Source organism: Peromyscus leucopus, chromosome 3, assembly GCF_004664715.2.
Source record: "Peromyscus leucopus breed LL Stock chromosome 3, UCI_PerLeu_2.1, whole genome shotgun sequence".
Classification (NCBI taxonomy): domain Eukaryota; kingdom Metazoa; phylum Chordata; class Mammalia; order Rodentia; family Cricetidae; genus Peromyscus; species Peromyscus leucopus.
The window spans coordinates 14,847,642-14,875,305 of record NC_051065.1 but is presented as its reverse complement, the minus strand read 5'-3'; the positions used below and the strand labels follow the sequence as shown (position 1 = coordinate 14,875,305).

Sequence of the window (27,664 nt, the reverse complement as noted above, 5' to 3'; positions counted from 1 at the left end):
GCTTTAATGACTTGGTGACTGAGGAGAAAGGGGAGAGTGTGAAAGAGGTTTCCCATACGTATAATGGGCACAATCAGATTCGCCTAAAACTGGCTTTGAGTCTCATGTAGCTTTTGCAAGGAGTAAATTAATTTTTTTTTAATAAAGGCACTGTATACTGCAGAAATTCTCAATTAAGATTGTTTATGAATTTCCAAACTGAAAAAACCCTATTATTTGAGTATTTGATTACTTAGTTACTAAGTTGTTCCTTAACATCAGAATTATCCTATAAAATATTTACAATTGTCTGGCTTCCATAGATAACAGTATTTAAGGAATTTAAAATATTGAAGGAGATTAGCTTTTAATGCATATACACCTGAGTAACACCGCTAAGTGGACTCTGGTGTGTTTGTGTGTGTGTGTGTGTGTGTGTGTGTGTGTGTGTGTGTGTGTGACTAATAATTATATAGAAAACGGCACGAATTTGAGAGGGAATAGGAGAAAATGGGAGGATTTGGAGGGGAGAGGAAGGGGTGAAAATGATGCAGATATGGTACTCATGTATGGAATTCTCAAAAACTAAAATATTAAAATACTTTAAATCCTTATGTTTAAGATCGTGATAGTTTTACCTATGGTTTTTATATCTAATTCTTAGTAAATTGGGCTTATACTCATAAAGAGTCTTCTGTTGCTTAATTGCTATCATTTTATACCATTTTCTTTCTTTTAGTCCTACTTGTGCTGGATCTGTATCCTCCCCACTGAATAATTTTATTTCCTTCAGTTTAAATTGTACCTCCTTAGATGGCTGTTCCAGTTCTTAGAGCCTCTCTTCCCTGGCAAGTCCTATTCCTTCTTGGTCCCACATCACATAGGAAAATTTCAAAATCTTTTTGAACTGTCCCATGTCCATGCTATCAAAAGTTACTATTAAGAAAAAGTAACAGGAGGGCTGAAGACTTAGCGAAATTCCTTATTCTGCAAGTTCTGCTCCAGACTCACAAAGAAAGAAGTGCAGAAAATACTTAAAAGAGATATTTGTGTGTTGTCAGAAATGAAATTAGAAATGCCCCGCTTCCCTTTTTCTGTTTTACTTGTTGCTAAAATAAAGAATATACTTTTATGAGATTGAGTAAGATGATTGCTTTTACTGTCTTTTGCTTGAAAATGAAGAAAAGAAGTAAAATACTCCATCTATTTTTGAGAAACTAGGGATGGAACCTGGGGCTCAAATATGCTAGACAAGAGCTCTACCACTGAGCAATACCCTAATCCTCCATTCTCTTACTGATAGTTTTAGTTGAACTGATTTTTCCTATGAGCATCCAATGTTACTTTAATTTTATAGTATATTTCTAGAATTTTTAATTAAGTATGCAACTCTGTCATAAGAAAAATCCATATACTTTTTACAGTAAATTTAATTAAGCATTTCTTGTAAGTTCATTTCAGTGTCTACCATGGCCCACTAAAGTTGGAATTCAGTTGTAAAATGGTAGATTAATTGCCTTTTGTATGGAATGAAATAAGAATCTCAAATATGCAAAGTCAGGAAATGTAATTAGAGTCCTCAATTACTTATTCAGTGTGTTGGAAAACTGAATGCAGAAGTATAGAAGGGGCCAAAGGTTGTTAAATGTAGCACATCACACACGTTTTACACTTTACTTAATGGCCCAAGTGTTTATTACTATGAAGTAAATGCACCATCTAAAGAATTATGGTGGAATTGTAAAGCATTAAAAACTCCAATTAATGTTAGTCTGAAGTATGCAGTGTGTTCATTTTGCCTGAAACATTTTCATTATCATCAGTATTTTTCCAGTTATTAAGATAAATTTTTCATCATTGTGCAGCACTAGCACGTTGGCTATAGTAAAGCATGGTCTTAAATCCTGTTGAGAGTTAAAATTAATGGATGCCCCCACATACATCATACACAGCCACAATAATAATAACTTAAAAGAAGTTAGTAAAAGAAAGTGGTGTTTGAGTGCAGTTTAAAGCAGTGTGGATGTATTGCTTTCCTTCACCTCTTCTATGATCACGAACTTTTTAAAAATATGTTTTTAATTGAAATAGAATTTTATCATTTCTCCCCTTCCTTTCCTCCTACCTGCCCCTCCCAGCAACCTTCCTTCTAACCCCTCCCATACCCCACTGCTCTCAAGATAATAGCCTTGCTTTTTTGTTATGATTGTTACACACACACACACACACACACACACACACACACACATAAATATAACCAGCTGAACCTGTTTTTGTTGGTTTGTGTGTGTATGTTTTCAAGCCTGACCACTGTGCATTGAGCAGCCAGAAAGGAGTCTCATCTCTGAGAAAGGCTAATTCTCCTTCTTCCAACAGACTGCAAACTTTTAGAACAATATATCTTTAAAAGATACACAAATTACTTTTTAAAACAAATATTAAAACATAGACATATTTGTGACTGTAAATTTAAAATCCAACTTCAATAGCTATTCCTTCTCTTATTAATCAAAGAAATATTATATAGAAGTTTTGTTGTTTTTTTTTTTAAACAATAGAGAAACATTTCCAGTTAGTGCTTATCTGTACCTTACTTTGATTAACTGCAGTAGCAGCAAGCATCCTCACTGTGAATAGCATGGTTGGGAAAGTATAAACAGCTGATTTCACTCTTTATGTAAACAGCTCTTCGTTTTTCTCACTTATTTCTGGAAATAGTTTGTATGGTCAAACTGTAAAGACTTGATAAAGGACATGTTTTCTAGTTAGGAAAGTAACCTCTGCTCACAGTGAATATGTAAGAAAATACAAAATCCCACAGGCAATAAAATAAAGCAGTAATATCACTTAGCAGTTCAGGTCCTTAGGGAAGGAATTTTATGTAGAGCCATAGGAAGAAAAAGTTACTTTTAGCTTTTTAAGTATAGAGGTATGGGTGTCCTGGTGTTTTTGTTTTTGTCTTGTTTTGTTTTCCTTATAAAAATTCTTCCCATATGTTTTATATATTGTATTTTTATTTAAAACAGTAAGTAATATAATTTAGAACAAGTAGCCACATATTTAATATTTTTAATTTCAAAACATTTAACATTTTACAAATTCCTAGCCTAGCTTCCTTTGTCCAGGTGACTGTATGATTTCCATCTTGTATAACCATTGTACAATTACCAAAACTAGGAAGTTAACACCAGATGATTTTATTAATGACCCTATGGTACGTTTTCAGTTTTCCCACTGGTCATTTTATGGTTCAGTATTCCAGGTTGCAGTAAGTAATCATGCTACCTTAATTTTCTCCAATTGTGATGGTTCCAAGTTTTGTCATCCCCGACCTTGGCATTTTTGCACACCACCATTCATTTGTTTTCTGGAATATCTGTTGGTTGCTTTACAGTGGTTAGACACTACAGGCTGAGGTGATGTCCCCTTTTTAGTGTGTCACATTGGTGTAGTGATACTAAGTAGGTGGTATTGATCTTGATCATGTGGCTAACGTGGTATTTACTGCGTTGTAAACATGCAAAGAAACAGCCAGGAAATTGTGTGCCTTTTTATAACCCTACTTTTAAAAGAAATCCTTTAAGACATGGCAGTTTACAAGGTAAGCCTAATGTCTTTATTTATAAACTATAACTTGAGTTATATATAACCTGAACAGTGAAATCTTCAGATGTTAAAATAATTGGCCATTGCTTGGAGTTGGTGGTTTCCTCTTAAGAGAAAAGAAAAAAAAGTGTAGGTTTTGTTAATTAACATTAAGTCTTTGAACTACTATCAAAAGACAAATGCATTTTTAAGTAAGGGGAAATAGAAGTCTCCTTTCCAAATCATTGGCACAAGCGTAATGCCATTTAAAGGAAATTTTGCAAGTGTAATGCAGTAGTAAGGATTTCCCTTTGACAAGCATGACAAGTGTTATACATATTTCTCTTTCATAAGAACTCTTCATTCCCTGCCACCTAGCTCATTAGACCATTATTCCATGTCCCTCATGTGCCTAGAAATGATGACTCCCCTCCTTCTCATCCTGTCAGTAAAAACAAACAAAAAACAAGGAGGCCACTGAAACATAGTCATTTGGTATTATGGGTGTTACTGTCAAATGAATATACACTTTCAAAATTCCATGTCTGATTAAAAGAACTACAAGGTCACTGGAATCAATATGTTTTTTGGAGTTTGAATAACAAGCTCAAACATTAAGAGCATGCCTTTTGCTTTCCGGTACCCCCAAAGGGTGTGTTTTCCTGACAGTTGCTTCAGAGATCCTTCATGAAACAAATGTCAGACTTGTCAGGACTGTCACTAAGAAAACGATCCGTGGAGCATGGGTCTTCTTTCCCTGGGAACCAAGCAGATGTTTTAGCTCAGCAAAGTGAAGCCCTGCCATGAGAGGCAGTGTCTGCTTGCATTTGCTGTCCAGTGGGAAGGGAATGCTGTGCAGAAAGTCTGCCTTGGCAATTGCACTCACTGTGCGCTTCCTTGTTAATGATGCTTGATCTGTTGCCTGAATGGTTTTGTTAAGCTTGAGCTGTATATAAAGTTCTTATAAATTTGGCCTACGTTGTTAAATATACACACTTCCAAAGGACAGTCCCATCAGAGCTTTACAGGATCAAGCTGGAATGATTTAAGGTAAAATCTGTTAGTATTATTTTTATATGATATTATACTATACTATAGCAAGTTCAGTTTGCATCCCAGCAGTTAGACTTGTTTTTTCCTCCCCTCCATGATCCTTTGCTACACTTAAGTCACAGTTGTAGTGAAATAAAGTAACAGGCTTGTAATGGTTATATAAGTGTTTTTACATGAAAAGGCAAAATTTAAGAGACAAGTCTTCAGAATAAAGAAAGGGACAGGACAGTTGTGTATCTGTGCTAAGTAGAGGCAGTGATAGAAGAAACATGCCTTTATAACAGTGCTTCCTGATTAGGAAAAGTCAACCAAAGAAGATTGCTATTGTACTAATGTAATAAGTTACAGATTTACTTCTGTTATGTGTTACATATATTAAACCCTTTGTAACTTAATAGAAATGGCAAACTTTTATTTTACTTAATAACATTCTCCTATAGTTTCTACTCATTAAATACAGAAATAAAATACATAGATATTTCCTAGACCTCAGGCTTCCCAGGCTTATTACCACATCTCTACATCTGTATTTTTTTTTTTTTTTGTATGTTTTGGTTTTTGGTTTTTGCCTGACCATGTATGTGTGGGTCTGGTGCCCACAGAGACCAGAAGAGGGCAACAGATGGGTCCCCTGGAACTGAAGTTACAGATGGTTGTGAGCCTCTACGAGGGTGCAGGGAAATTGATCCTGGGTCTTCTGGAAGAACAGTCAGTGTTCTTAACTGCTGAGCCACTTTGACAGCCCCTTTACATTTGTATTTTGAGTTAAGAGTAGTGTCAAGGTTGCTAGATAAAGCTAGATGCAGTTTATTAACCAGGAAGTCATATTGGTCTGTAAACTTGGTAGACTGTTCAGATGAGAAAGGCTTCACTGTTTCCCATGATGTAAAGGTTAGAGTTTAAAATGGCTGTACTGGGGACTGGGAGATGGCTCGGTGATGGAGAGCACTTGTTGCTCTTGCAGAAGAACTGGGTTCAGTTGTCAGCACCCACATGGTAGTTCACAACCATCTGAAATTCCGGTGTTAGGAGGTAACACCCTCTTCTGTCCTCTGTATGAATGTGGTATACATACATACATGAAGTGCACTCATACATATACAAATAAAAATAAATCTGAAATGTATGGCTGTTTTGGCACATACTGCTTCATGCATTTTTGCTTTCCTTTTTTTTAATCAGTGCTGTTACTGTAAATCAATATTGCTGAAAATATAACTGCAGAGTAAGGAGTGATAATATGCCTGTTTAAAGTATGTATTAGTTTACACACACTTCTTGTTTTTAAGCTCAGATATTTCATAAAATTCAGAAAACAGTTGTATGCTAACTGTATCCATTTAGATAGTAGGAATGTAATACAACGAAGAAGAAGCTCTGCTTTGAGAAGCATCTTGACAAATTTCGTGCTGCTTAACAAAATGCTTTGCCACTGTCTTATTCAGGTGTTCGTTGATGGGAAATATCTACTCACTAGAGATAAGTTGGGGAGAAGGTTCAATGGCATATAGTAATAGCTGTTGAAAAATATACAAAGTTGCATTTCCAAGATGATATTAAAATCTCTGATGTCTCGTGTATCTATAATGCTTCAGAGTGGTTGGTAGTAATGATAATTTCTCTACTTTCCTGATGTTGACAGAGTCTAAACTGATAATGCTGTGGAGGTTAGAGACAAAACTAAAGAATGCTTTCTTCACTTTACTCATTGTAGAAAAGAGCTTTGTTGTTTGTTTTTGTTTTGCCCATAAAAGGCAAATACATATATACCTTGACTTGCATTGACACAAAGTAGAACTCAAAAGTTATATGGTTTGCTTAAATTTGTTTTTCTTTCTTTTTTTTTTTTTTTTTTTTCCGGTGTTTTGAGACAGGGTTTCTCTGTATAGCTTTGCGCCTTTCCTGGAACTCACTTTGTAGACCAGGCTGGCCTCGAACTCACAGAGATCCACCTGGCTCTGTCTCCCGAGTGCTGTGATTAAAGGCATGCGCCACCACCCCCGGCTTAAATTTGTTTTTCTAAAATACAGAGATACAGGATATTTTGGCATTAACTTTATCTAAAGATACTTGAGAATTTCTGTCTCCGCTTTAATTAACTCAGTAATATCTCAGGAAGTTCCTCCATTTCAGTTAATGAAAATGAAAGTGAAAGATCATATGTGATAAATCCAAAGTAACAAGAAAGCAAGACTGCTTGGTACTTGGATATTGTTGAAGGAACATGTATAATAAGATAGGTTACCAATTATAAAATGAAATATTTTTCCTGACTCTTATTATTTATACTTTGAAGGTCACCATTTAATATTAAGCACAGGGTACATTTCATTCCTGTGGTAGCAGACATTATGATGTCACTTCATTATCCACCATGTGCCATGGGAAACTGAAGTGAATTATGGGGCCACCGCTTAGAATCGAAGCTGTAGAAGATTGTGAGCGTTCTACAGCATGACATGCCCATGTTTCCTATTTTAGAACTGACTGATCTTCAGATAACATATGGTGGTACAAGTAATTGGAAAATTGACAGACCTGTCAAGAAAGTATGCTAGATGAGACCAAAATGCCATGCTGGAGCACATAAAGTGTCTTAGAAGTTAAATTTATTGTTTTTTATCAAAAAGCAAAGTAAAGCTATCTGGTTCTCTTACCACAGAGAACACTGTTCAGTAGCAGGTGTTCAGAAGGTAATTCTGAAAGCCTTGGTAAAATTGGTTGCTGTTAAAGGCAGATAGGAAGTTTTAATCAACATTTAGAAGAAAATACTATGTACTATTATTAAATGTTAGTGACTTTATAATTATACGTTTCTGGAACCAGAACAGTACAGTGTTTTTAAATGTGTTGTTGGAATGAAATGTTCTCTGAAATTTAGAATTTCATGTTTGCTAAAATTGATTTTGCAGGAAGATGAAAATGAAGCTGAAAGAAAACATGCATCTCAGGAGCCCAACATGGAACAGAAAAATCCCAAGAAATAAGGGTTTTCTGTTGTGCTGGAGAGTTTACAGCTTGTGCTGAGGCAAATAACATTTCTAGTTTATAAAATGTTAAATTGTAAAATTAATTTGCAAAACCGTTCTCAATAAAGTCCTTGAAATAGCTTGTGTTTGGAATGTATACTTCTTTTTTAAACAACTCAACTTTGATTTAAAAACTAAACTCTCAAACTATGTTTTGTTTGTTGTTGTTGTTTTGTTGATGGTGGGTTTTTTGTTGTTGTTTCCGTTTTTGTTCTTTTAAGACATGGTTTCACTGTGTACTTTTGTGGGTCTGGAACTCCCTATGTAGATCAGGCTGTCCTCAGACTCAGAGATCTGTCTGCATCTGCCTCCATTGCTGGGACTGAAGATTTGGGCTACCATACCAGCTTTTGAAATGCTTTTAAAAGGAAGAAATTGTCGGAATACAAGAACAGGATTTTCTTTTGCCTGTGACCTAAGTAATAACACATCTGGTTGGCCAAATAGAGATTTCTGAGAGTCTTTTACTTTTTCCTGTGTTCTGTTGTCATCTTTAAAAAGGGCCTTACCAGAATTCCCGTTATCAATAGAAAGGAAACCCTGTGCTCTGGTTTGCTTTTCTGTTCCTGTGATGAACACCGTAACTAATAGCAACTTTGGGGAAGGAAGGGGTTCACTTCAGCTTACACTTCCAGGTCTCAGTCCATCATTGAGGGAAGCCAGGACAGGACTGAATGAAGAGAAGCCATGGAAGGACACGGCTTACTAGTTCACTTGTCTAGCTTATTCTGAGCTAGCTTTAACGCATCCTGGGCCCAACTGCCTAGGGATGGTGCCACCCAAAGATGGGCTGGATCCTCCACTATCAGTCAAGGCATCTCTCACAGATATGGCCACATGTCAGTATGATTTTTGCACTTACTTAGTTAAGGTTTCCTCTTCCCAGATGAGCCTAGGTTTGTGTTAAATTGACAATAATACTAACCAGGACAACCAACATAATTAAAAAGAGAACAGGAAATGTTTGTGCATGGAAACATGGAAAACCAGCCATTCTCACAGGAAATACTGATGCATTAGCTTGTCATATGGTACTCTAAATTTGCAGAGAGTATGAAAATAATGTAACAGTTCTTGGTAGCAGAGATAGTGCCATGATTTTTAATTCATAAAATATTTAATAAGGGGGTGGAGAGATGACTCAGTGGTTAAGAATGCTTCCTTCTTATAGAAGACTGGAGTTTAGTTCCCACCACCCAAGTCAGGAGGCTTACAGCTGCATTATAATGCCAGCCCTAGGCAGATCCAGCAATACTTCTGACCTCTGCAGGCACCTCAGTTCGTGTACACACACACACACACACACACACACACACACACACACAATCTTTTTAAAAATAGTTACTAAGGATCTATGTATCTGTCTATACAAACTTTTCTCAGCTATTTGAAAAACCATCTCTCTGTTTCTTTGGCTTACCAATTTCCCAAACTATCTCTGATCCCGTATTTTCATTAGTGTTTTCAAGCCTTATTATCCTCCCTGACTCCAGCTTCTGAGCTGTTATTTGCCAGCTCCAGCAGGAGCAGTGAATCTAGTTTCAGTTTACAGAATCAAATATTTCTGGCAAATGTCTTTGATTATTGAAGGCAGGGTTGCTTACAACATGGGGCAGAACTTTGGGAGGCTTGTAAGAGAATGCCAGCATACAATGTCCTCTCTGTGAGAATGGAATTGGTGTGTTTTCCCCAGAGTCATATTTTATCACATGCATCTGACAAGTACAATAAATGTGTGACAGTAGGATGTGCTGGCAGCTGTGATACAGTTAGCTGAAATGGAGAAAAACTGCAAGTAGGTAAAACAAGTTCATTGAAGGATAGCCTCCAATCTGACTGGAGATCTGGAAAGCAACTCAAACTTACAAAGCAGACTCCCTGGGTGAATTCTGGACTGTGCCAAAGGAAAGGCTGAGAAAGCAGTTCAGAGTCTGCATGGGGAGGGGATGGGGGGGTGGGTGTTGAAGTAAGCAATGTCAAAATCACCAAGACATTTTATTTCCTACATGGATCTATTTCAGTATACCCATATTTACACGTTGGTGTTTTATGGGTATTGGCACTGGTTTGCTTTTGTTTTCAAACAGTGTCTCTGTGTAATCCTAGCTGTCCTGTAATTTACAGTGTATACCAGGCTGGCTTTGAACTTACAGAGATCTTCTTGTCTCTCTCTGGAGTGTTAGTATTAAAGGTGCATGCCACTGTGCTTAGCTGTCATTTGAAAGAAGTAATGATAGGTATTTCATACCCTAGCAGGCACAGTACAGGATTTGAGGTCATGCCGACAGCCGTGCCTCTGAATGTGAGATTGATGCTGTTGTATTCCCATTTTAATAACGATCAATGTGATGCTTATGGAAAATAAATGAAGCAAAGCCATGTAACAGCAAGAGTTTAAACTCAAACAAGGCTTACCCCCAAATATCACAGTCTTTGCATAACAATCACTAATACCACACTTCTTTACATCCACTTGTTTCTTTTCTTTCTAGTCACCTATAACTCTCAGCACCAACTTTTTAGGATTTTTATTCATTAGTTTTGTTTTTATTATTTTTAACCGTGTCTGTGTGTGCATATGAGCACGTGAGTGCAGGAGATTTTAGAGTCAGAGAGGCCAGATCCCATGGAGCTAGAGTTACAACTGGAAACAACCAAGAGGGTACAAGGAATCAAATTATCTTCAGTAAGAACAGTATATGCTCTTAACCTCAGAACCATCTTTCTTGGGCAGCTTTGATTCATTGTATAACTTTTATTTAAGTGAATTAGAGGAAATGGCATAACTACCGCATTCTTTATGCTCCAGAATAGAATCCTGTGTATAATGGACCAACTATGAAAACATCTGTTGTTTCTCTATGACATTCCAAGAAATCAACAAATAGTTGATTAAATGTTTGTATGTTGTCATCTGCTATGTTTTTAAAAAATGCCTGCATTTATAAAATGACCTGTTAGTATGAGAGACATAGTGAGAGCCATTCTGTGGGCACATCAAGTATTTCTACCTAAGTGATATCCTTATTCAAAATTCTTTATGCTGTCCCTTTAAAAAAGTTTTTCCATGGGCCAGCAAGATGGTACAGTGAGAAGGGATGTCTGCTGTCAAGCCTGACAGCCTGAGTTTGATCCCTAGGATCACATGATGGAGAGACCCAACTCAGGCAAGGTGTCCTCCAACTTACAGCACCTACACATACACCAAAATAAATACAGTTTTAAGATTTTTTTAAACAGTATGCACCCATTACTTTAAGATGGTGAATGTTAGAGTAAACGTCCTAAATTTCCGGCAGGAAAAATTCGTGTATGAATTAGTAAAAAGCTTAAAGCCCAAGCCTGCATGCTCTGTTTTTAAATATGTGGGTTTTTTTTTAAGATTTACCTATTTTTAAAAATGTGTGTGTGTGTGTGTGTGTGTGTGTGTGTGTGTGTGTGTGTGTGTTCTGTGTGAAGGTGTGTGCTTCTGTATGCAGTGATGGCAAAGGCCAGAGGCATCAGATTGTCTGGAAACAAAGCTAAAGGCAGTTGGGAGCTGCCCAGTGTGGGTACTGCTGACCAAACTTGGGATTCTTTGTAAGAGCAGTACGAGTTCTTAACTGCTGAGCCTTCTTTCCAGCCCCATATGTAAATCTCAGAGTGCCACGGGTAATTATGTGAGTGCCATTAATGACTACTTGCATGTTATATATTTTCACCCTATATAGATTTGTATTACATATTCAATCAGTCTGCCATAACAAAATGCCCAAGGTTGCATATGTTAAAACATGAGATGTTTATTTTTTTAGTTTGGTATGTCTATAATTTCTAGATCACAGTTTGGTGGGTTTACTTTTGAATAAAGCACTCTCCCTCACTTCCCCTGAGTTATATTAGGGAACACTGCAATAGTATCTCAATGAGGAATCTATGGCAATACAGATCTATTTATTTACAGAAAGTCTTCATAAAGGTTAATAATTGGCATATGACCTATCAGTTGAGTTCTAAAGATTATCTACAGTGTGACGAAACCTGCCTGTTTTCATCATCCCTTTTCCATTACTCAGCTCATTTCCTGGCCAGTACCAAGTGTAAGCAGCCGAGTATTGAGACAGCCCAGAACTAGAACGATGTGGAGTGCCTGGAGAAAGAACACAGCTTCCTTTTACTTCGTGATACGTGTAAACCTGGCCGTTGAAATGAATTGTGTTCATGTTAGCTTCTGAGTTGTATTTCTTCACAACTTCCAAGAATTTAAAAATAAAACACCCTTTTATTAGTGTGTCTCTATCACATTCAGGAACAGCATGTTTTGTCTTTTTGGTTTCTTTCTTAACTGTTTAGTTTACACTCCTTCCTTAGGTCTAGAGTACAAACAGTAGAGGCAGGCAGGGATGTTATACCACACAGCTGACTGCAAATGGAAACTTCTAGATATATGTTCTTAAATTCATTAAACAAAACTTTAGTGAAACCACCTATATGCCATGCAGCTTTATTAAATGTCCCCATTTCAAATGTGTAACTCGGTTCTCCCCAGGAAAAGGAGACGCGGAGATTTATAGTTACAGATCAGGCTTCATGTACGGTAGGGCCTGGGGAGCTGCGCGGTGGCTGGTTGCACTATGGAGAAGATAAGCCAGTAGCAGCTTGGGCCTTGGAGCTGAATGTCAGCAGTCCCGAAGCCACAGTGGGAGCCTGGGAGATCCCTGGAGAGTCGCCGGTGTTCAGTCATCACTGAAAGGCAAAGAGACTGGGGTCTGAGGGCAGTAGAGGACAGCAACAGTGGCAATAGACTCAGGAAGAAGCAAAGATAGGTAGCGCTGCTTCCCCTACCCCCATATCTCTTTCTAGATGAGCCTCCCACTGGAAGGTCCCACCTCTAAGGGAGAGTCTGACCCTTTTAGTTAACCCCTTTTGGAAATGCCGTCATAGAAGAGCCCAGACAGGTGCCTTCTGATTGACTCCAGACCCTGTCTTGTCATTGGAATTGGCCATTACACCATGTGACCTCTGTTCCAGTCTACGGAGCATTTCCACCACTCAAAATGTTCTTCCTTGTAATCACACAGCCTTGTTACCTTCTTTCTTGAAGTTTTGCCTGGTCTAAAATTTCACATATATGTTTTCATGTGAATATACCACAATTTGTTCGTCTGTCTGTTGAGAGACACTTAAACAGACATAAAAGTGTAGAAACATAAATGGCGAAAAGCACACAAAAGAAACATCATTAGTAATTAAAATAAGTTACAATTATAAATCCACCAAGTTGTCGATGTGTGTCACTGTCACAGCTATTCAATGCTGTAGCCACTGATTGTCTACTTGTACCTATTGAACAGTTGAACTAGAGCTACTTCAATTTAAGATGTGGTACCTAATTTTGGAGCTATAGTAAAAGTTATATCAATATCAGTAATTTGCATTTTGATTGTGAGTTGAAATAGTTTTTTAAATAGATTTGTTTAAGTTTAAAGTTTTTACTTTTTAAACAGTGACCACTAGAAAATTTGAATTTGCATACTATGAATTGTACTGGACTACTAAACAGTGGTCTTAAGCTGTAATTATAAGTCTATAAATGAATCTTAGCAAGATACAAAAAACCTAAAACTTCCATATATGTTGGTGGAGATACAAAATACTAAATCATTTAAAAAAAGAATATGGAGTTCTTTAATGAAGTTAGTCATACTCTTAGTCCATGAGCCAGTAATGCTACTACTACAAGAGTCTACACAAGGGAGATAAAAAACCGTGTTCACTCAAAGATTTGTACATGAATATTTGTAACAGTATTATTCATAATGGCCCCACCCTGGAGCCAGTTAATGTTTCTATTCAGTTATAAGTCACATTAAAAACTAGTTATTCCTTTCACCTGTGTAATGCGGTTCACAAACTTAAGATCTTAAAACTTGCTTACAGCTGTAGCAACAGTGTAAAAAAAATCACTACATAACTACTATGAAAGGTTAAATAGAAATCTAAACAATACTCAAAGGACTTACAACTGTTAATATTCAACAAGTGCTGATGTAGCTTATTTGAAAATAATAGAGTCAAAGCTTTTTTTTTTTTTTTTTTGGTTTTTCGAGACAGGGTTTCTCTGTGTAGCTTTTGCGCCTTTCCTGGGACTCACTTGGTAGCCCAGGCTGGCCTCGAACTCACAGAGATCCGCCTGCCTCTGCCTCCCGAGTGCTGGGATTAAAGGCGTGCGCCACCACCGCCCGGCGAGTCAAAGCTTTTTTAATGACCACATATTCTATTTTTTTTATTTAAATATGGCTATGCATTTCAGTCAATGCTGCCCATTTTCCTTGGGGTTAGAAAGTATAAACGAGAGGACAGCAGATGCATACCTGTTGCTTGACATTGGAATATCCATGAGCTGCCTTAAGTCTGATTTCCACACACATAGCAAATAGGACATGCTCTGCAGAGGGCAGTGACTTCCCTTGGGGGATTTCTGATACTCCCGATGAAATGGGAGCGGGGACAGTAGTTCTTCTTTTCTAATACCTTTTAAAAGTGATAATATTATTCATTTGTGCTGTACATTATTTTGCAAAATAATCACTAATAGTTTTCCTCTAAGCAGAAGCATTGAATATATCTGTATTCTCCCACATACAGGATAATTTGTCTTGTTTTTTTTTCCCAGTTACAATAAATGTTTGCTTTTTAAAATTGAATGTGAACAACTCACAAACAGAAGACTATTTCCTATAAAAGTTTCACATGGCTACATCAAATATATTGCAAAACCTGTTGAAAAAGAAGCAATAAATTAATTTGATTTGACACTTCTCCAGTGCCTGTGGTTACTAAGGCCTGTGCAGGTTTCTGTTGATTGAGTTCTGATACTCCTTGGGACTAAGGCAACTTCCTCCTGATACCAGACCAAATAAGCTTCACTCTCGATTGTGAAAGCTGATTAGAAAACTACTCCATTTTCCATTACCTTTTTTACATAGCCGTGGATGAGCAAATTCCTTCTCCATTCCAGACTATCCTGAGCAATCATAGCAGGTAATAAATGTTTTCCCATGGTGAATTTGATGTGGAGTCCTTGGCTTTCTTATCTGGAGAGGAAGTTAAGCAACAGTGTGAAAACACAAGCAACTATGGTATATAATTCTGATTTGTTTTAGAAAACTCTTAATTTCCTAGTCACAAAGCCAAATAAGAACAACCCTTTAAAACTATTGAGCCATGAAATTCATTCTCCTTGAGGGCTTTAAATTTGGAAGCACATTCATGAAATTTATAGCTTTGATGAGATATATTTTGCCTGCAGTCAAGATGAGAGCTAGATCATTGGTTTCCCAGCATGACACCTATGTGTTCCTGTGTGCACAAGATTTCATTAGGCTGATAATAACACAGCCAACATCACATTAATGTTTACAAGGTTTCTTTTGTCACTTTTACATCTTCCATTTACACCTACAGCATGCTAAATAGCTCACTCTAGAAAATAGGACACTGCTTACACTGCTATTGTCAGTAGAGTGAAATAAAACTGCCATTTTCATATTTGTGGTGTTCAAGCCACAGACTATCAAAAGCTACACATTCTAGAAATAATAGATAATTGGATCAGGCCAGGTGCCTATGTAAGCCTGAATGTGGTAGCTCTCATTGTTAACACTTGGAGATCCGAAAATGTGGCAGGGCAGTTCTGACTCTAACCATGTTGGGCAGAGCCTGATCTAAAGGAGACATGAGATTATTGTTGCTTTTAAAGATTGGTATATTTCTTCAGGACATTCAGGCTTCAGAATAGTGAGCAAGGGAGCTTGGTAAGTAGGACCTAAAGGCGGCCACCTTGACAGGAGTCTGCCATCTGCCTCACATAATGAATAAGGAGCTCTGTAGGAGGAAACCTATTATTTGGAAATGGTGATGCTATTTTTTATTAGGCAGTGAAATTCTGTGATTAGGGAAATCACTTCTGTAAGCTGTGTCCTTAAGTTTGTTTAAAAAAAATATCTAAGGTGTTTTATCTGCAAGTTTACTATTCCGTCTACCATTTACTATCATGGACAGTCTCAGACACAAATAAGATGAGAAAGAGTACAAAGAAATCTTGTGTACTCTGGAGTGAGATGGAACAATTATTGTTATTTTTAATCTTTAATGAGATGTAAGAAGATACTTGTTTTGATTTTTGATGGTGATTATCTGTAATCACCATTAAAGAGCTAGACTCTTGATTTATATTTGTAGTTTTGTGCCCTGGGCAGAAATATAGAACTAGTCAGAACTATAAATCATGAATATATTTCAGCCTCCATAATATTGTTGAACTAAGATAGCTTTGTAATTATACTAACAAGGTATAAAACTGGTGCCTTTAAAATGTTATTTTGTTGGTAAAATTAAATTTAAAAAATCTGTTTGGGGTTATGGTACTTTCTCCCAGGAAATACTTTCTTTGAGGCAATCTTTTTGGCCTGCATTGATTTGGCCTTTATTATCTGATTGAATCTAATTCTGGAAGTCAGGAATAGTCTCATGGAAATTTCCTGGTACAATGTTTGTCTTCAGGGTCTTTAGACACACTTGTTCTTGCATTGTTCTCACCCCAGCTCCTGACAGAGCAGAGATCTTACTCAGTAGTCATTGCTGTCTGATAGATCTGTATCACTTCATCATCAGGCAAACTGAAGATCTATATTACTGAACAAAACAATCCTTCAACAGCACGATTCTGCCCTCTGCAAGTTTAACTGCATCATTTATTTTTAAGATTTGCATTAGTTCTTTGAGAGTTTCATACATGTTTTGATCACTTCGTATTCTTTCTTTTTTATAAACCCACAAAGATCACTTTGTGCTTCCCAAATAATTCTTGGATGTGTGGTTCTGCCACTGGAGCATGGACCAATACCAGAGGCTACACTCTTAGAGAAAACTCTTTCCTCTTCTAGGCTAATAATTGCTAGTAGTTTCAAGTAATAGGTTGCATTTCACACCCAATTCCTGTCTTTATGCTGGGATTTGATCTAGCTCAGAATTGCACAGGTCTTGTGCATGCTTCTACAACCACGGTGAGTTCATAGGTGTAGCAGCCTTCCTGTATGCAGAAGATGCTATTTCCTTATAATCACCCACCACATCCATCTAGCTTTTACACACTTTCTGCCTCAATTTCTGCAATAATCCATGAGCCTTGAGAAAAGGAGGTTCTGTAGATATGTTACCTTTAGGGCTAAGCATTCTGCAGTCTCGTATCCTCTGTACCTTTGCCATTTGTGGGTCTGTGCTAATCATCTACTGCAAATTGAAGCTTCTCAAATGAGCATTGAAATATTGACCTGTGGGTATCACAATAAGTCATTAGGCATAAGTTGGCTCAATATTATGTCAATTCACCAGAATAATAGAGTAGGTCTTCTCTTAAGGCTATCTCACCTGTCTAATCACAGGATCTTGACATGATAATCATGCCAGATATGAGTGTCATCTTGTGGGAAAGGACTTAAATCCAATCAGAAAATGGTTAGTGACTCCCACGATGTTTGTGCCATTATTGCATCAGTGAGCATGTCTTGCCAGACCAATCATTACTATAACTCCTAGGGTTCACATCTGAGTATGACTTTTCCCTTCTGATAGTGTGCATAACAAAAGCTAGCACCATGAAAGCTAGCCAATGGGAATGAAGCTTTAGAGTCAGCACTAGCTTGATTTTTTTTTCCATGTTCTATGACTCAAGTATGTGGTGTCTTTGGCAATATAGTCTCACCATCAAGGTCTGAAGGGCAAACAAAGAGCATTGCCCATATCCTGTAATGTTTGGGGATCTATGGAACCTCATTTACCAACAACTCCACTTACACTGTGATTTTTATTAATTGATCTCTGGTGTCTAGTTGGGATATTATTGCTCTGTAATGGAGTAAATCCATTGTGTGTGTGTGTGTGTGTGTGTGTGTGTGTGTGTGTGTGTGTGTGTGTGGTGTGTGTGTGTGTGTGTGTGTGTGTGTGTGTGTGTGTATGTGTGTTTAAACATATACATGTGTGGCAGTGGTACTATTAGGAGGTGTGGCTTTGTTGGAGTGCTTATGGCTTTGTTGGGGGAAGTTTGTCACTTGGGGTTGACTTTGAGGTTTCCTATGCTTGGATACCACCAAGTGTCTCAGTAGACTTCCTGTTGCCTGCAAGATGTAGGACTGGCAGCTACTACTTCAGCACCGTGTCTGCCTACATGCCACCATGCTGTCGGTCATGATGATAGTGGACTGAACCTCTGAAACTGTGAGTCACCCCAATTAAATGTTTCCTTTATAAGAGTTACTGTGGTCATGGTGTCTCTTCACAGCAATGGAGACCCTAACTAAGACAGAAGTTGGTACCAGGGAATGGGGTATTGCTGTGATAAGCCTGACATATACAAACATATATACATATTTACATATGGAAGCTTCTGCAATAGTGGGTTTCCACGTGTCTTTTCCATAGGTATTTAGTGTTATTAGTCATTCCTTGTCCTCCCTCCCCTCCACTCCCCCACTGCAGTTTACCCTTTCTGCTGTATTAGTCCCTTTAACCCTTAATACAACTGCAATCTTTCTCCCACCCCTTAAAAGCCCCTTAATCACAGCCCCCTGGTAACTAATTTCTTCACCTTTCTATACCTCATGTAGATGAGTAATGCAGTTTGTCTTTCTGTGAATGGGTTATTTTACTCAATATCCTTTTCTCAAGGTTCTTCCGTGGTATTCATGTGACAGGATTTCCTTATTTTATAAAGATGAATAATTCCATTGTTGACATACCACACTTTCTTTGTTTATCTATTAATAGAAATTTAGTGTGTTTTCATCTTGTGATGGTTGGTTGATATTTTTTTCCATGTTGGTTCTGTTCCCTGTTCAGAGAACCCTGACTAATACACACCTTTGATTAAAACTGTAATTATGCAGTAAGCATACATTTGGTGATGTCTCCTTCTATTTTCCACTATATGAGGTACATACAGCTAGAGGGGACATTGTTGGACTATATAATAATTTCAGTTTTTGTTTGTATGTTTTTTGAGGCAGTATCTCACTATGTAGTACATATTGGTTTGTAACTCCTGATATTTTTGCCTCAGCCTCCCAAGTGCTGGGATTATGGCTATGTGTTCCCATGCTTAGTCTTACTTTTAAGGGTCTGATGGTCTTCTTCATAATTCCGTCATTTTATATCTCCAGCAGTGTATTTATATTTCCTTCATACGTGTTTCAATCCCTCTTTCTTCACCTGTATAATGGGAACTTCCTTGAGCCGTTCAAAGCTCTCGCTGTTCACGGGACAGCTGAGGGAAAGACTTCTGTCCAGCTCTCTGCCCCTTGCTCTCAGCACTCCTTGTCCCTGTGCGTCCTTTAATCACTGCTTGTGCTTAACCATGTGCTCTACTCCTCTGCCACTTGACAACCTCAGCTATAAACCAAGGGGAGTCAGTCAGTGCTACTAAGTGACCAAGTTATACAAAGTCCGTTTGAAGTACAGTCCAGTTTCACATTGGGCTGGTGTTGCGTTGTAAATGTTTGCTTGGACTTCTCTGTCCACAACCTGCGAGGTATAGGGAGGTAGCAACCAAGCTCTTTCAATGCCTCAGGCATGTTTACAATAAAGATTAAAAGAGTATTATGTATCTATGTATGAAAAATACACATACACTTATCAGCTCCTCTGTCCTGTCCCAGCAGATAGACTTAATAAAAGCAATAACTTGGTAAGGTCCACCAGTTCCTTTACTGACACGTTATCCTGTGAATCCATGCTCATGTTGTATATATACTGCGGCTTTAATCCTGGTCACCCAATTATACCATCCATGGTTACAATCTTCTGCTTGATATCAATAACTCTTCCTTAATTTGTTCATCAAGCCGCCTCTACTCTGAGCTCCACTCTGTGATGTGCTGCCTCAGCTCTCAGTGTAGTCTGGGTACAGACAGATAAAGAGACGGAAGGTTGTCATGATGAAACGTTCCAGTAGAGGTTGATAAATGAGCCTACAGAACACAGAGTGGGGAAGCAGAACAAGCTTAGGCTTCAGGGAAATGATCTTAAAAAAATAACACTTGAGTTTGGCTTTGAAGGGATGTTTTTATTTTTTTAAACAGAAGTAGCAGTTCGTGTGAGTAGTGTTCCAAAGGAACAAAGTGACAATGGACAAAAGCCAAGTCCGCCAAGGCTAAAGATAATTTAGCTTCCCTGAATCCAAGAAAAGGCCAGACAGAAAGTGCTCAGAGCAGAACCTGGGAAGACAGGAGGAGGTTTTGTCATGGAAAGCCTCTGGGTTTGGTAAGGACTTTTCATTTAGTTCTTTAGCATTGGACAAGGAGTTAAATCACATGGCACTGAAGAAGCAGCTGGGCTGGCTGTCAGCATTGTGAATGTCATCAATACCACTGAAGTTAAAATGGCTAAAACACAATGTTGACCATAATTTTAAAAAGGAATACTAGGGTACAGAAAGGAGCCATTGAAGCATATGCTTTAAATGGGTAAATTGTGAAATATATGAATTATATTTTAATAGTGTTGATTGAAAAAACAAGCCCCTAAGAAACAAAGCACGTGGGAAGTATTTAGAGCTCTGATAACTCCGTGCTCTGGTCAATTAAGTCAGAATGTCTGGAGGTGGGCTGAGCTTCCCACACCTTGTCAAGTGCTCCAAGCAATTCTAATGTGCAGTCACAGTAGAGAAGCACGGCTCTAGGCAATAAGGAACCAGTGAGGAATTTTAATCGAGGGAATAACCTGATCAGATTTGCATTTCAGGAAATCCACTTTGTCAATTGCGTGGAACACAGATCATCAACTTTTCAGCTCCATGTGAGGAGCCATGTGGACGGCAATAGAATGGCGATGGAGACTATATTGGGAGTAAACATCAGAAAGCAACTCAAATGGCCCTTAACTGACAAGCAGACAAAAGCCGGAGTGTGTACCAGAAAATGGTTGCTCAGAATGGAGAGAGCCCACCACCTGGTGGCATTGACTCTGCTGCCTCACACTCGGGCTGCTGAGGGGGAAATTGCCCGTTTCCTCTGAGACCTGTCTGCTGCTCAGCCATGGTTCCTGCTGACCTTGGCAGTACCACCCTCTGGTCATCATCCAGTCCAGAAGCCTCATTCATTATCTTTCATTCCTAAAAATTATAATGTATATAATTTAAGATTCATACCTAAAATGTGCATGGTGGGTGTGTTTAAGAAAACACACTCAGGTAACACCAGCAAAAGGAAGCTGGACAGTAATAGCTTCCCGGAGCCCCCAAGTTTGTGGTTTCTGCATAGTTAACTATCAGAGTCTCCTTCCAGTCACAACCTCTGATGACCACTATTCCACGCTCTGCCTCACATGTTCCCCACGGTGAAATCATATGCTGTGCTGCTGCTGAGTGTGGCTTCTCCCACTTAAATCATCTGTGTTGTTATGCATCCTAGCATCCCTTCCTTTCTATTGCTGGGTAATTTTCAGCTCTCTAGTTAGGTCATGGCTACCTCTCCTCTGCTCAATCGTGGGTTTCCCAGCTGTATTATGTGTGCTTTTCTGCTTCAGTGATGAGCCCCTTGACCAGAGGAACAGGAGTCTACAGTGGCCAAGAGGAGGGATGACAACAAGAAACGGGCAGGGGTTAGGCAGGGGTGGTACATGCCTTTAATCCCAGCACTGTGAGTTCAAGGCCAGCCTGGTCTACAGAGCCAATTCCAGAACAGCCAGGGCTGCACAGAGAAACCTTGTCTTGAAAACAAACGAACAATTAAAAAATAATAAAACGAGTCATGGAAACGGAAACAGGAAGCTGAGAGATCCCATCTTGAACTGAAAGCACAAATCAGAGAGAGAAAGAGAGAGAGAGAGAGAGAGAGAGAGAGAGAGAGAGAGAGAGAGAGAGAGAGCGCAAAATAAAAGCAGGTGAGGCAGTGTACTGGTAAATCCTGCCCCCAATGACATACTTCCTTCAGCAAGGACAGCAAGCTAAACCTCCCCAAGCAACACCACCCACTAAGGCTAAATAGTCAAATTTAGCCCGAAGCTATGGGGATATTCATTCAAACCACCACACCAGTTTTTAGGGACTATAAGTAAAGTTGTTATAAATATTTGTGTAAGAATCTTCACAAGGGCATAGTTTTCCTTTCATTTCCTAGAATTTGTATGAGTTCGATCACTGGGTTACATGGTGTGGTGGTTTAAAAGAGAGTGACCCCAGTAGTCTCATGTATTTGAATACGTGGTCCCCAGTTGGTGGAACTATTTAGGAAGGATGGGGAGGCGTGGCCTTGTTCAGAGGTGTGTCATGAGGGTGGGCTTTGAGACTTCAGAGGACTAGAGCCGTTCTCAGTGTCCTCTCTCATGTCTTCTTGCCAATCAACATATGAGCTCTCTGTTGTTCCTGCTGCTGTGGTTTTACTCTGCCAGCATGGACTCGAACCCTCTCATACTGTCGGGTAATTAAAAGCATTTGAAAATAAGTTGTCTTGGTCATAGCTTTCTTAATAGCAATAGAGACCTTAACTAAGACATACAGAAGCGTAGATTTAGCTGTGAAAGATACTACTGAGGCAGGCAAGCACAGCCTAGCAACCTAGGACCATGCTTGCCTTGAGCTACCCACCCTCTCCAGCAACCCACTTAGCAGCTCAGGACAGCCACCCTCATCAAGCTGCCCTGAGGCAGGCAAGCACAGCCTAGCAACCCAGGACCATGCTTGCCTTGAGCTACCCACCCTCTCCAGCAACCCACTTAGCAGCTCAGGACAGCCACCCTCATCAAGCTGCCCAGACACCTCTTTCTAAATATAACAACTGGTCACTCTGTCCTAGTAGCTTGTAGCAAACTGCTTGGTAACTCCTACTTTGCAGTCAAACACACTGTTTTGTTTTGTTTTGTTTTTTTAAAGATTTATTCATTTATTATGTACACAGTGTTCTGCCTGCATGTTTGGCGAATGCCAGAAGAGGGCACAAGATCTCATTATAGATGATTGTAAGCCACCATGTGGTTGCTGAGAGTTGAACTCAGGACCTCTGGAAGAGCAGCCAGTGTTCTTAACCTCTGAGCCATCTCTCTAGCCCCAAACACATTGTTTTAAATGTCCCCAATTGCTTTTTCTAAGATAACAGAAGCAGTCAATTGTTCTTTCATTAAAATAACCAAGTTTTCTTTTCTTTTTTTTTTTCTCATAAGATATCCTGTTTTTTCCATGACTAGTAGCATCTTGTTAAAGTGATCTGTCTTCCCTTACCTGGACCGGGTCTCAGGCAGATGGGCGTGGGGGCAGTGCGTGGAGATTACAGGGGCTGCTGGGGGCTTGGACAAGGGGATCCTTCCCGGTGGGGCTAGAAGGGGACCTGCCCGGTGGCCAGAACCTGGGGCCAAGTTGGGCAGGTGTTCCCAGAAGTGGCTGGAGCCCAGGGATGGGGTCCGGGATGGGCCCGGATACTCATCTCTGGTCCAGAAGGGAAGTCGGGGGCAGGATGGGAGCTGGGGCCGGTCCCTAAATCTCAGGAAGTGGCTGGGGTCTCAGGCAGATGGGCGTGGGGGCAGGGCGTGGAGATTGCAGGGGCTGCCAGGGGCTTGGACAAGGGGATCCTTCCCGGTGGGGCTAGAAGGGGACCTGCCCGGTGGCCAGAACCTAGGGCCAAGTGGGTATTTAAAATGTCTAGGAAATTTTCTTCAGGTATGGACACTACCTATTCATTGACAAATCTTCAAGGGTCAAATAAGCATAATGAACTATCTACTTACAAAATTAAGTAGAATTAAGAAAAATAATCTAATTTTAAGATCTCTTTTTGTCTCTCCCTGTCTTAGTTAGGGTTTCTATTGCTGTGATGAAACATAATGTCCAAAAGTAACCTGGGGAGGAAAGGGTTTATCTGGCTTACGTGTCCACGTTCATAGTCCATCACTGAAGGATGTCAGGACAGTAATTCAAACTGGGCAGGAACCTGGAGGCAGGAGCTAATGCAGAGGTCATGGAAGGGTACTGCTTACTGGCTTGCTCATCGTGGCTTGCTCAGCCTGTTTTTTTTTTTTTTTTTTTTTATAGAACTCAAGACCACCAGCTCAGGTATAGCACCACCTACCATGGGCTGGGTTCTCCCCAGTTAATTACTTATTAAGAAAATGCCCTCCAGGCTTGCCTACTGTCTGATTCTATGGAAGCATTTTCTGAACTGAGACTCCCTCCTCTCCAATGACTCTGGGTTGTGTCGAGTTGACGAAAAACTAGCCAGCACACCCCCTGTCTGTGACTCCTTAGAGAATGTGCTTCTACACTCACCATAACAGCCCCCAATCCTATAACTCCAAAGACTTCTACTGATTCTAGTTTTTCAATCATATTTGACTAATTCCAAAAAGTCAAGGATAGAGAGTAGTATATACGTCAAACATAGGAAGCTGCAGCCACTTGGGAAAGGCATTTTTCCTAGACCAAGATCACAAAAACCCATCTAGTGTCTGAAGATTTCAAAAATCATGGACAGGACTTCATGTGGCACATAATAGATATGGAATAATGTATTTTTCCTAAAATTAAAAATGTATGGACTGTCTATTCCATCTCATCAGTTATGGTTTTATTAAATCATTCAAAACTTTTAATTCAATGTTTTAATTTTGAAATTAAGATACATTGTTTGTGTCTCTCCACCATTCCTATGTAAGCTTCTTACTCTCTAATTTATGGCCTCTCTTTAATTGGTTGTGTATATGTGTGTGTGTGTGTGTGTGTGTGTGTGTGTGTGTGTTTCCTAAATATACATATAACCTACTCAATCCATTTACTGTTAAAGTATTGCTTGTATGTATACAATTTCAGGGCTGACTTTTGGTGTTGGATAACCAATGGGGGTGGGGGACTCTCCCCACTCTCGGCATTTCTTAGTTGCCTATAGGTCTTTGTCTAGGGTTGAAGTATCAATGAGATTAATCCTGAAAAGCCTAGATTGTAGTTTACTATGAAAATAACAGCTGGTAATATTGGCCACATGATGAGGGGAACTTGAATCATGCAGAACAGGCCAATATTCTTTGAATGTGAAGGTTATGGAGGTGCAGGGCTGAGGCCAGAAATAATTAACTAGCACTCAGACAAGACCTGCACCTTATTAACACAGCTAGAGGAGCATTACAGTGAAGGACCTGAAGCCAGACTCCAAGGTTGACTTGGAGTCAATATTGTCAATGGTGAGGCCCATATGTGAAGATGTATTCTTGAAAACTAAGATGAAATCTCAGAGGGTAAAACAATTCAATATAAATAAGGAGTAAAACATGTCTGTGCAGAATTTGATTTTATTTTAAAATTTTAAAATTGGAATATTACTTGTCCTGTGGATCACATTTCTGCAAAAAAGACTTGAGATCATTGAATCCCTCTATGTATTCTTTGCAACGTGTCCATACTGAATTAAACAGTCTTTGCTTTTCACCAAAAATATTAAACTTTAAAGGTACTGTATCGTTATTTAACAATAACAGAATTGAAGTAGTTTAGAATAGTAACGATAATATAAATATAAGGAATAAGTTGTTGAATTTAAAATGCCTACACAATCTGTAACCAATCCATTTTATAAATGGACAAAAATCAATAATCATGCCATTTCTAGACCCTTTACATGAGTTAAACACAGATTCATCTCTCGGTATTCTAAAACATGTGAAGATCTATTTCTCTGCTTTGTGAAGATTTGTGTTTGTCTGCAGTTTAGTAAACATACAAACTGCTGAAGGAATAGCTCAGCCCATGGGATCCACACCTCACTAACAGTACACTGTAGAACATGATGGCTCTGAGTCTCCCTGACAGATGAGACCAAACATTTCCACTGATGGTTCAACTTTGGCTAGGGGCTACTTGGAGCAATACTCAACCTGCAAGTCCCTCGCTCTCTCTGCTTCCTCTCTCTATCTCATACTCTCCACCCCCAAGCCCAAGGCTACCCGAGATCCTAACAGGAGCTAGAAGTGGCACATCCTGTATGATGGACAGGAGTTAGCTCAAGTGTGAGCTTTTATTGCTTCCCCTGCTGCCTGGGAATCAGAGACAATCTGACTACAAGGACATATCGTGGGCTCCTTATCAATCACAAAGCATAGGATCTCTGTTGCAATCTCTTAGAGGGGATCCCCAGTTATTCTCATAGGCCTGAACTCTCCTCAGAGTCTCCCCCACACCAGGCTGTCTTTCCATGGCATTAAGAATGCCTTCAATAAATCTCAGATAAGGGGCAGCCTGCCCAATGGCATCCTTGAAACCTGACTTTCTGGGACCCTTACATCCAATAACACGAGCCTCTTACTCTGGACTCATGTGGCACCAGTGTATGTTTTCCTCCCTGGACAGTGCTTCAATACCCATGATTGACATTTACTCTCTGAGGAGGTGGGCTGCAAGAACTGCCTTGGGAGGCAAGCTCTTCAGTTTTAGATGAGAGCATTCTGAAGCATTGGGATCCTCCTCATGGGAAAGCACAAAAGGTAGGCCCTGGTCCTTGGTGGCTTATGCTTGGGTAGAGGGGTGCTGCACATGTGCTATTCCATGTCTGTGTTCAACAATACCTTGGGGAGGCTCTACGATGGTGAGTGTCTTAGTTAGGGTTTCTATTGCTGTAAAGAGACACCATGACCGTGGCAACTCTTTTTGTTTGTTTGTTTTGTTTTAGTACGCTTTGGGGTTTTGCCTGCATGTATGTCTGTGTGAAGGTATCAAATCCCCTGGAACTGGAGTTACAGACAGTTGTGACCTGCCATGTGGGTGCTGGGAATTGAACCAGGTCCTTTGGAAAAACAGCCAGTGCTCTTAACCACTGAGCCATCTCTCCAGCCCCAATCATGAAAAACATATCATTGTGGTGGCTCACTTGCAGTTCAAAGGTTCAGTCCATTATCATCATGGTGGGACATGGCAGTGTGCAGGCAGACATGGCGATGGAGAGGTAGCTGAGAGGTCTACATCTTGCAGAAGCAACAGGATGTGATCTGTCTCGCTGGACATGACTTGAGCATATATGAGACCTCAAAGCCTACCTCCACAGTGACACACTTCCTCCGATAGGACCACACCTAATCCAACAAGGCTACACCTCCTTACAGTGCCACTCCCTTTGGGGGGTGGCATTTTCATTTAAACCACTAAGGTGAGGTACTGAAAACAAGCAGGATTCCAATTTCAGACATCCTTTGTGTTTTATCAGCTCTGTTTCCTCAGATTTGAGCAGAGTGAGTGGATTCCCCTGATGCCTCAAGGGGAAAAGATAAACTCATACTGAGGAGCAATGGAAGGAAATCTTTAATAGTATGTGTGGTGGTTTGAATAGGTATGGCCCCCATGTTTTTGAATGCTTGGCCATAGGAAGTGGCACTATTAGGAGGAATGGAATTGTTGGAGGAAGTGTGTCACTGTGGAGGCATGCTTTGAGGTCTCATATCTGCTCAAACCACACCCAGTGAGACAGACTCCTGCTGCCTGCAGATCAAGATGTAGCGCTCTCAGCTCCTTCTCCAGCACCATGTCTGCCTGCGGGCCGCATGTCCTGCTTTGATGATAATAGAAAAAACCTCTAAAATGGTAAGTCACTCCCAATTAAATGTTTTCCTTTATAAGAGTTGCAGTGGTCACTGGGTGGTGGTGGCGCACGCCTGTAATCCCAGCACTCAGGAGGCAGAGGCAGGCGGATCTCTGTGAGTTCGAGACCAGCCTGGTCTACAGAACTAGTCCAGGACAGGCTCCAAAGCTACAGAGAAACCCTGTCTCAAAAAACAAAAACAAAAACAAAACAAAACAAAAAAAAAAACAAAGAGTTGCAATGGTCATGGTGTCTCTTCACAGCAGTAGAAACCCTAACTAAGATAGTATGTCACTCAGCTCCACTCAGTCTCTCTTTTAGCAAGACTAAAAGTTTTTTAAAAAAATTCTTCAGTAGCTAAATCAATCATTCCTTACAACTAAGAGAATTCCAGCTTCCCACTAATCAAAGAGCACCCATACCCAGGCCATATTT

General features: G+C 39.5%; 1 protein-coding gene across 4 annotated transcripts in view; it reads left to right on the top strand.

Annotated features, from left to right (window-relative positions):
• The window catches only part of Phf14 (PHD finger protein 14), a 202,261-nt gene that overhangs the window by 136,283 nt on the left and 38,314 nt on the right, over positions 1 to 27,664 (top strand). For 2 of the 4 annotated variants that reach the window (XM_028894653.1, XM_028894649.1), the window contains one exon: positions 7,530 to 7,726. The exons of 1 other annotated variant lie outside the window; for it this stretch is intronic. In XM_028894653.1, coding sequence (XP_028750486.1) covers positions 7,530 to 7,604 — 75 coding nt within the window. In that variant the 3' untranslated portion in view covers positions 7,605 to 7,726. Of the gene's footprint in view, positions 1 to 7,529; positions 7,727 to 27,664 lie in introns of those variants that run through there. One more of the 4 variants, XR_005091034.1, reaches the window with a different exon arrangement.